Source organism: Sinocyclocheilus rhinocerous, unplaced genomic scaffold, assembly GCF_001515625.1.
Source record: "Sinocyclocheilus rhinocerous isolate Xijiao unplaced genomic scaffold, SAMN03320098_v1.1 scaffold90, whole genome shotgun sequence".
Classification (NCBI taxonomy): domain Eukaryota; kingdom Metazoa; phylum Chordata; class Actinopteri; order Cypriniformes; family Cyprinidae; genus Sinocyclocheilus; species Sinocyclocheilus rhinocerous.
In genome coordinates this window covers 151,023-161,833 of record NW_015657969.1, presented here as the reverse complement: position 1 = coordinate 161,833, position 10,811 = coordinate 151,023, and the positions used below count along the sequence as shown (strand labels likewise).

Sequence of the window (10,811 nt, the reverse complement as noted above, 5' to 3'; positions counted from 1 at the left end):
AATTTATTCCTGTGATGCAAAGCTGAATTTTCAGAAGCCATTACTGTCTTCAGCGTCACATGATCCTTCAGAAATAGTTCTAATATGCTGATTTGCTGCTCCAAACTGACCCCAAATGGTAGCATTTAATGTTATTTTTTTAAAAGTTTTATTTGGATTATTTAGTGATTTTATGCTGTTATTTGTTTCTTTTACCTGCCCTATTGGGGTCCTGGCCGTCAAACTCTTCTTCCCCATCTCCAATGTCGAGTTCTCGTGTGTCCAAGTTCTCCATGATATCTGTCATATCATTAGCCACCAGATGCAGGGTGCTGACTGTGGGTTCTTGCTGTCGCAGCATGGCTAACAATCGGCCTGTCGGCCAGGGCACTCCTTTAAGACACACAACACTTTGTTTAACATGAGAAATGAGGAAATGTTAAAACTGTTTGCTTTTGAGAAAAAGCCATAAATCCTTCAAACATTCATGGAATGGTATGAGATATGGTTGTTAGAATATTGTCTCTCTCCACAATAGAGAATGTCAAACAAACTTGTGTGTGTGAGCATGTGTGTGTGTGTGTGCTTTGACTTGTTTTTGGAGAAGCTGGAATGAGGATTAGAGTAACTCATTCAGAACTAACAGGAGAGTCTCTACTGACCATAAAAAGTTGAGAACTAAATTGGGGACAACAGATGGCAGTCTGCAACCTCCATCCTGTTCCTTTTTCCTTCTAACTGCTCACAAAAATGTTCGTGAAGCTTAAAGACATCACATGCAAAACCAAAAATCCCCCTTTTGTCCAGACACACTGCATGTTCCACAGCAACGCCATTCATTAATGTCACAACAAACCTCACCTTTGGCCTATGCACATTTGCTTTGCATCGTCTAACGAAAGAGACAAAAAGACGGGTTTTTTTAATTAAAAAAAACTTACTATCCATTTAAAATCCCTTAAAATGCATTTTTGCAACAGTGTCATAGTAAACTACTGTTCAAAAGTTTTCAGCAACGACATATTACACTGATGAAAAGTAACAGTATAAGCATTTCTAATGTTAGAAAACATTTTTATTTCAAATAATTGCTTTTCTTTTGAACTTTGTTAATCAAAGCATCCTGAAAAATAAAGCAGTTTTCCACAACAACAACAAAATTAAGCAGCACAACTGTTTTCAGCATTGATAATAAGAAATGTTTTAAGCAGCAAATCAACATATTAGAATGATTTCTGAAGGATCATGTGACACTGAAGACTAGAGTAATGATGCTGAAAATTCAGCTTTGCATCACAGGATTAAATTACGATGGTGTTTATATATTAAATTACATTTTAAAACTTTGTAGATTGCAATGCTATTTAACAATATTACTGTTTTACTGCATTCTCATCAAATAAATGCAGCCATCAGGAGACTTCTTTCATAAACATTTTTAAAAATCTCACTGACCCCGCACTTTTTTTAATCATAGTAATTTCATTTCAAGCACATCTTCCATTTTCATATCCTCATATCATGTTTGATTCATAAGAAATTCATCATGAAACTCTGGTTGAGATGCCACATTTGTCTTTCTAGGAAATGGCAGGTCACATCTCAGTACTACATTAAAATCATTCACTCTTCATCGCAGTGACAGAACTGAACAAAATGAGGAGGAGGATTAGTTATCAACGATCACTTTTAACACTATGATTTAATCTGAACCTCACATTTTATGACTTTATGATACCTGTAACACTTTAATCAACTCTCAACTTGACGTGCTGTATATGTGAGCAGGTCTGTGGCATCAAAGTGAGAGTTTCGCTTGTCTATGATGGAATCAGGCTTGTTAGACACTCTCAGAGTGAAGTCCTGTTGAAGCGCAACTCTGGTTTCCATGGATCTGACCTGGAGCCATCAAAGCCCATTATAATCATCACATCTTCAGTAATAGTTCAGACACTTCTCTGCTGAATGAGCTGTTAGCTGACCTAAAGTGTGATTACGAAAAAGTGGATTTTCGCACAAAAGCAGGATGAAAATAGATCTGCACTAACTTCCTCTAAGACGATTCGCTGATGCAAAGGCTCTTGAAGAGAAGCTCATTTTAAAGAACATAATATTGCAAAACTGCAGTCTCAAATCAACCTGGGCTCGAGTATCGAGGTATAAGAGAATCAGTCTGACACAAGCGATCTCTAGTCAACATGTGATATTCCTTTCTGAGACAAATTGAAGAATTCAGATGCAAAAGCCTCTATGTGCCGTCTGAAATTTTCTTCTAAAATTATAATTTTTATCAGGCTCCTTTGTTTAGGTTCAGAGAATTCAGTTTAATGGCAATAAACAGGTCCTTTTCATTGCCATTAAAGTGAAATAACTGAACCTAAACATAGAAACCTGATAAAAATGCTCATTTTAGAAGAACATTTCAGACGGCACTTAGAGGCTTTTGCATCTGAATTCTTCAATTATATTTGGAAAACTGATATGCTTCTTGTGATAGGACTTACTATTGCCGTGCTTTTCTAAATAATCAGACTGATGATTTGCATCTAGTGGAAGATAAAATGAGCACAAAAAAAACTAACAGACTTTACGTGATTAGGGATCAGAATATCATATAGACTTGGGATAAGTGTTATAATTTCTGTCATATTACTTTGACTAAATAAATTAAAAATAAAACTAAAATCAATCCTTTTTAATACTTCAAGTGAATTTAGGCATCACAACATTATAATATACAGTATTTTAAAAGGATATTAATTTAGAGTTTTGCTAAAGATTACATTTAACAGTGTTATTAATTTATTAGTTAAAAAAAAACCTAAGCGTTAGACGACAGCAAAGACGATCTAAATGTAAGAACAGCGGAAATGAGCATGCACAATTAAATATCAACCAATACTGTATAGATCGATCGATATGATCTGTAGTATTGGCTGATATTTCGCACTCATACTAAATCTCAAATTCTGAAAAACATAAGTATATCTGCATCTGTGGACTAAATGTGTTTCAAGGAGGCTGTGAAGAGGGAGATCAGAGAGATCTTGTTTTGCAACATTAGCATTGAATTGGCTCTCGTCCAAAAATTCACATCCGGGCATGCGAAAAGAAAAGCTCAATTTGGTAAATGTAGGCTCATATTACAGTGATGAATGGAAACCTACTATAAACAGCCATAAACAAGAGTTAAAACAGCGCGTTTGCCAAGGTAATAAATCACATGATCAGCGCCATGAATAATGTTCTAGATCGGTAAAACAAACATTAGACAATGTTTTCCCTAAAAATCCTCGTAAAAGCCACAGACACGAGGATATGTGAATGTCAAAGACTTTATACAAATATTCCTCGTTTTATGTAAATCACACAGTCAAATAACCTCGAGTTTCAGTGCACAGACATACATCTCTCACACCGTGACAAACAAAGGACAGCTTAAAGGTTTAATAGTAGTGTTGAATAGTCAGCAAAACACAAATTCACACTTGTATCGCTTCTTGTGCTGCCACTGACTTTCGCTGAGAAAGTTTCACCTCCATCAGTATGTGGAAACAGCTCAGTTCTGATAAGATGAGGAACGCAAACACACATTCCAACAGTTCTGGAAACCTCCCTTGTGTTTTCACTGATGCACCTGCATGTGTGAAGGCGGACAGTGAATGATCGGCTCAATGCACTACTACTTAAAATAAAGGCGCTCAACCACAGAGCAGCATCAAAGGCACATTCCCACCACCACAATACAAACACCCTCAAGCTCTCAACACCCAGCATCATGCTACTTCAAGTGTCAAAATGAAGCACACTGAAATGTGTTTATCTAGTTGATCTAGTCCAGAAGGTACATTACACATTCGGTGGCCTGTGTCCTTTTCATAGGTGCTTAAAATGTCTTGGGAAAGAATGATTGCACAGTGCTCAGAGTTAGGAGTTTGTTGGAAATCATGCACATGTGCTACAAACATGCCTGATAACTAAATCATGTGGCTTGATTTGGAAGGCTGTGCTATTCATTTTCTAAGCAACCGGGGTTATGATTTTCTACCCGTGAGACAATAAATCGAATGTTAAAATCAAACAGATAAGGGATCCGAAAAATATTTAGGGACCAGAATATCAATCAAATAATATCCTGACAACCACCTAAAGACACTTTAGCATCTGCATGGCAATCAAGAACACCTCAGCAACCACATTTTGTCAGGAACTACCTGGAGATGCCCTGCAACCATTTAGGGCCATAAACACTCATATTCTCTTGTAAAAATCTAGATTATTATGTTGTTTGTGCTTTTTGCCTGCTTTTTCTGCTTTTAAAGTGGCAGGTTGCACTTTAATCATTTACAATCTGGGCTTTTAGTAAAAAAGTCTGCATGCATGAATGCATGCATGAGTTACTGACCCATGCATTGTTGCGCAGGTTGCTCCAATGGGACTATCCCTGTAATTAATGCACAGCCAATAGTGCTCGTTGAAAGGTATCTGTTTAACTGGCAAGTGACCAGGTCTTTTCAAACACAAAAGCAGGGAAAGGGGCCACCGTGTTCTTGTGTGTGGAGCAACTTGATGAAGCATGTCCCTCTGTAACAGTAAATATGCAGATCAGTACTGTCGTGCAGGGAGATGACGTTAATGTGGCAACACCAGTTTGACTAAGTATCAAACAGAGACTACGACGAGAACACCTTACCCTGATACAAACACAACTTCCATAGCAGTTCAAATAACATGAAACAGAGAAATTAAGAATGAATGAATGAATGAAAGACTCCTGACAAGACAATATTATATTGATATTTGGGTCAGGATGTGATAATATTGAGATTCTTTAGGTTTATTTTTATATTGTAATTCCAAACCTAATCCTTGTATAATGCAATCTCTCTCATTCAGCACCACTTTTCCCCCAAAACTATGAACATGAAAAATTGAGGTAATCATACAGATTTTTGCAGTGAGAATTTTGGTATAGCATTGTGAGATAAAATATTACAATACTTCGATATACTGATATTTGTCCTTTATAACATGCCTACTGTATCGCTCAGAAAATTTGGACTCATCTATTCATGCTTCATTTTTTTATATATACCATTTTATACATTTTAGAATAACAAAGTCATTAAAGCTATAAAATAACACAAATGGAAGTATGGTAATTATATAGTGACAAAAATGTAAACAAATAACATATGCTTATATTTTAATTTTTTAAAATCTTATATATCTATTTTTTTGTTTCTTTACTGGTTACTTGTAGGTTGTTTTTCATTTAATCATAAAATAAAATTAAATAAAATAACGTGCAATTTGTATTTGTCTACAAACAAATTTAGATCAAAAGTTCAAAAAAATTTGATAATGAGAACCAAACTGAGTCAAGTGTGTCCAAACTTTTCACCGGCATTGAATCTTTTCTGAAGCCGTTTCCCAAACATTGCTGGTGTGTGGAACCTTATTTTGATAACTGGTAAAATACTAGCGATGTACCGCACAGAGAAAAAAATTGCTCCAGCAAGCCACAGTCGAGCCAAATGCAAATACAAGGCAATGTTTTCCATGTAAATTGGAAGGGTTGGTGTGAAGTGCACACTACCAGACACAAATCAGGTAGATGGACAGCTTGCACTGTAGGAATAAGCTGCTCTCTATAAAGGGAGCTGCTTTTTTTTTTATATATACCATTTTATACATTTTAGAATAACAAAGTCATTAAAGCTATAAAATAACACAAATGGAAGTATGGTAATTATATAGTGACAAAAATGTAAACAAATAACATATGCTTATATTTTAATTTTTTTAAATCTTATATATCTATTTTTTTGTTTCTTTACTGGTTACTTGTAGGTTGTTTTTCATTTAATCATAAAATAAAATAAAGTGCAATTTGTATTTGTCTACAAACAAATTTCAGGCATTTCAGCCTTTAGATCAAAAGTTCAAAAAAATTTGATAATGAGAACCAAACTGAGTCAAGTGTGTCCAAACTTTTCACCGGCATTGAATCTTTTCTGAAGCCGTTTCCCAAACATTGCTGGTGTGTGGAACCTTATTTTGATAACTGGTAAAATACTAGCGATGTACCGCACAGAGAAAAAAATTGCTCCAGCAAGCCACAGTCGAGCCAAATGCAAATACAAGGCAATGTTTTCCATGTAAATTGGAAGGGTTGGTGTGAAGTGCACACTACCAGACACAAATCAGGTAGATGGACAGCTTGCACTGTAGGAATAAGCTGCTCTCTATAAAGGGAGCTGCTTTAATTGTAATTAAATTAGTTCTTTTTTTAAATAAATATAATGTCCGCCTATATTACACTGACATTCCACAGTGACTCACGCTCTCCCACATACATGTGCACAAACATTTTGAAAATCACACCCTCTGTGCAACCGCAGATCTTTCTGATGGCTCACTGTGCATACATTACATGCATTTTTAGACTAGCAGTCACACGTGTTACAAAATTCACAAGTCACCCAGAGCAGAAGAGTTCCTTCCTTATTTCTGCCTGTTTAAAATGTATTTTTCTCTTTTAAAAGACAGCAGAGAAATCTGAAAATATCATCTAAACCATTTCAACTATTCATAAGATTAAATGCCTATTTAAAAATATGCAGATTTGGTATGACAGTAAATTTGATTGACGTTAAAGAATGTCCATTTACCTGCCCGCGCACAGGCAGAGATGCCCCCATCATTCCTATTATCCTCTGCGTCTTCTTCTCCCCAGAAAAGTCCAACTAAGCAGAAGCGTGTAATACAGTCAAACACACACTGATAAGGCGCTCACAGGCAAACAGCAGTGTGTGTCGGAGTATATGTCCAAGAATAATGGGGGCTGAAACAGTAGTCACATGCCAAGAGGGGGAGGAGCCTTACAAGAGATGCATCAACATGCTTCTTGTGCCATATGTTTTGTGTGGGATGTGCTTTTTTATCTCTCCTCTTGGAGACTGACATTTCATGCTCAAAAGTGCCATTTAAGTTAATATTTGCCAGATGATTCAGGGCCAACGTCTTATATAACACTTATCTCCCTCTCTTATTGCTGAGTGGATTGAGTCTACACACAAACATCACATTCATCACAGCCTTCATTTGTTTATATATCAATCTAATGGATGCGCACCAGCTTCTGGACTCCTAGCATAGCATTTAAAACAAAGCAGCGTTTGAGCTCACAGTCCTTGTTCTCTGGGAGAAAGCTGTTATTAAATGTTCATCTCCTGGTAGGACTGCATGGCAGATGACATGACAGTCCATACACACCCACACGCCGTACAGTCACACATAAAGAGAGTGTACCGCCCGTGTTTGAAATGGAACACTTGTGGCTCTTTCAGTGGTGATGGAAACCAGAGATGCTGCAGAAAGTAACAAAAACTGCCACCACAGATGGTTAAATGTGATAAGGGACATAACTGATGTTTCTTTACACAAATACAGCCAGTAGCCGTTAAACAACTCATATTACATTGGATGAGACATTATAACCCTCATTTACATCCCTAACCAAGTGTTATATTTAGTCATCAACAACCCCTAAATAAAGGGTTTTAACTTTTTTTTCAAGCCAAGGGCCCTTTTTGGGGACACATTGTTAAATATTGTTTAAAATGTTGTAAAATGTATAAATTTTATTAAAATAAATATTGTTGAATTTTGGTCCTGACCAATAATAATAATAATCGTCTAGCACCATATTATTGTATTTACATGCTTTTTGTGATTTGTGATGCCTACTTTTCAAAAAATTAAATAATTATTCAAATTAAATCATATAAATACATTATTTTTATATACATATTTATATATATTTACAAAAGATTTCTATTTCAAATCATTGTTTTTTAAACTTTCTATTCATTAAATCTTGAAAAAACAATGTATCAGTTTCCATAAAAACATTAAACTGTATAACTGTTTCAGTACTGATAATAATAAGATATGCTTCTTGAGTATGAAATCAGCACGCTGAAATTGTTCTAATTTTGCCATTGCAGTAATACATTTTACCATCACGAATACTGTAAATGACAGTTTAAAACATATTAAAACACATTATTGTAAACTATATGTTACAATGCTTATTGTATTATGATCCAATATATGCCAAAAAATAATAACTAACTAAATAAATAAATAAATAAAATCATATTGTCCAAATGTTTAAATGGTAGTGTACATAGCTGTGAGCTTAATGTGTTAATTTGGTATGACAGTAAATTTGATTGACGTTAAAGAATGTCCATTTACCTGCCCGCGCACAGGCAGAGATGCCTCCATCATTTCTATTATACTCTGCGTCTTCTTCTCCCCAGAAAAGTCCAACTAAGCAGAAGCGTGTAATACAGTAAAACACACACTGATAAGGCGCTCACAGGCAAACATTAAAGTAACTTTAATTTGCTAAAAAAAAAAAGAAAAAGAAAAGCCTAATAATGTAATTGATCAGTTCCCTTGATCTGCATGTAAATTCCATAATAAAGAAAAAATTCAGGGGGGAAAAATAGTGACAAAAATTTGTTAAAAATCAAAAAGTAATTCAAAAGCTGCTGCAAACCTGTAAATCATTTACTGTTTGTATCAAGCACAGATACATGAATCTTCAGTTTAGAATCTAAAACCAAGCTTTGTTCTGTACTCATTCCCACCCTTGAACAACATTAGATGGAGTCATGAACATGTTGATTGGTTTTACCCAGGCACTGTGTGCTGGACTGGTGATAAATTAACTGCATGTCCAATAGAATGCATCCTGCCTACTGTTTTTCTAATGGGCTTATATAAAGAGTTACAAAAGAGGGCTAACAAACCACTGCCAGGAATTTCTTTCCTATTTTTTTTTTTATTGAACATCGATGCACAATGAAGGCATGTTACCAGCTAATGCTCAGAGAGCAGATAAATATGACATTGCTGAGCATATCTGCAAACAAGCACTGAATCTACACTGAACCATTACTACTCTGTTTTTGACTGCGGCTAAATTATTCAAACGAGCATCTCCATATCCGCATTCCATTGGTTCCCTAATGAGATTTCCCTAATGTATTATTCTACACAAAACACTGCAGACATGATCAAGGGTAAATCTTGGAAGTAAGCGCCCTCTAGTTGTGACTGACATGTATCGCTTTTTAAATGTCCTCCTCAGCCTACAAGCAAGTGACTTTAATATTGTTAAACCCGCTGTGATTTGATTAAACACTGCTTGTGATTTAATTTAACACCAGTTCTGCTAATTGCAATTCTGTCATCCCTAATAAAACACTGTTAGGCTCAGTATCTGTCTGCTGTTGCTGTTGTGTCAAACTAAATTTCTCTTTTTGGGAATTAAACAGTGTTTCAATACACCAAGGATATTCAAATTAAAGACATAAACCTTTTTTTTTTATTTCTGAAATCGATAAAAATCCTTAAAAAGATTTAGCACAAACATCAAATCAGAAATTAAAGGAATAGTTCATCCAAAAATTTAAATTCACCCTCAGGCCATCCAAGATGTATATGAATTTGTTTCTTCAGTGAAACTTAGCATTACACTTGCTCACAAATGGATCCTCTGCAGTTAATGGGAGCCGTTAGAATGAGAGTCCAAACAGCTGAAAAAACAAATATCACAATAATCCACAAGTAATCCACATGACTCCAGTCCATCAATCAATGTCTTGTTTATTACAAACACACAGTTTGGATGGACTTGAGTCATGTGGATTACTTGTGGATTATTGTGATGATATTATCAGCTATTTGGACTCTAATTCTGACGGCAACCATTCAATGCACTGGATCCATCAGTGAGCAAGTGATGTAATGCTAAATTTAACCAAATCTGTTCCGATGAAGAAACAAACTCATCTACATCTTGACTTGGATGGCCTGTGGGTGAGTAAATATTAGGGGTGGAACGGTTCGCGGGGAAAAAATCGAACCGTATGGTTCACGGTTCGGCACGCGTTAGGACCGCGGTTCAACTTAAATCTGACAACGCATAGTGGTTTGCTATAAATAACACGTAAAACAAATAGGGTTCAGCTAATATATGTTTCTGTTGATGGATGCGTGAGACCTGAACAGCACACGTTGATATCTGTGTTTAATCTAAACTCATTTATTAAGCCTTGCCAGTTTGAACATTTAAGAGCCAGAGGACGCGAGCTCGCGCGCGCAGTGAGAAGATTTGTGCGTGCGCTCATCCGAAGCGCGCAAACCCGCGCCTCAGAACGCACACAAATATTACGATTTCTCTGAAGTATTTTGTTTAAATGGACAAATTCACATAAAAATTGTGTCAAAATGCTTGTCTTGGTAAGTATCCTATAGCAGACATATCCGGCTGAATGACCGTACTGTATCAGTGCACTAGATCAGTGCATTCTCTTAAAGTGACAGCACTTTCTTAATATTAATCAAACAGCAACAACGAAGAAATCACTCACTGCTCTTGATTGAATAGCTTTAATAAAGATTAATCTTTAATTTATACAGTCAAATATGCAATACTGTTTTACATTTCATTACTTTATTCAATTTCTGTACCTGAAAACTAATGTTAGACCTACCTAAAAAAAAACTGAAAATCACTGTTTATTTTAATTGTATCTTTACTCTATTGTACTTATTTGTGCTGTTGCTTGTAGTTAGATTATTCTTATTTTCTTTATTTTTATTTGACAGTATAGTTTTTGCCTAAACATAGCACTTACCGAACGATACCGAAACCGTGACTCTAAAACCGTGATACAAACCGAACCGTGAGTAAGTTGAACCGTTCCACCCCTAATATATATATATATATATATATATATAATAGTTTGCAG

General features: G+C 35.6%; 1 protein-coding gene across 4 annotated transcripts in view; it reads right to left on the bottom strand.

Annotated features, from left to right (window-relative positions):
* The window catches only part of LOC107721916 (phospholipase D1-like), a 29,285-nt gene that overhangs the window by 15,665 nt on the left and 2,809 nt on the right, over window positions 1–10,811 (bottom strand). The window contains exons 1-2 of one of the 4 annotated variants that reach the window (XM_016530137.1): window positions 8,245–8,267; window positions 196–372 (exon numbers count right to left, since the gene is read on the bottom strand). In XM_016530137.1, coding sequence (XP_016385623.1) covers window positions 196–340 — 145 coding nt within the window. In that variant the 5' untranslated portion in view covers window positions 341–372; window positions 8,245–8,267. Of the gene's footprint in view, window positions 1–195; window positions 373–6,653; window positions 6,786–8,244; window positions 8,268–10,811 lie in introns of those variants that run through there. The other 3 variants (XM_016530136.1, XM_016530135.1, XM_016530138.1) reach the window with 3 other exon arrangements.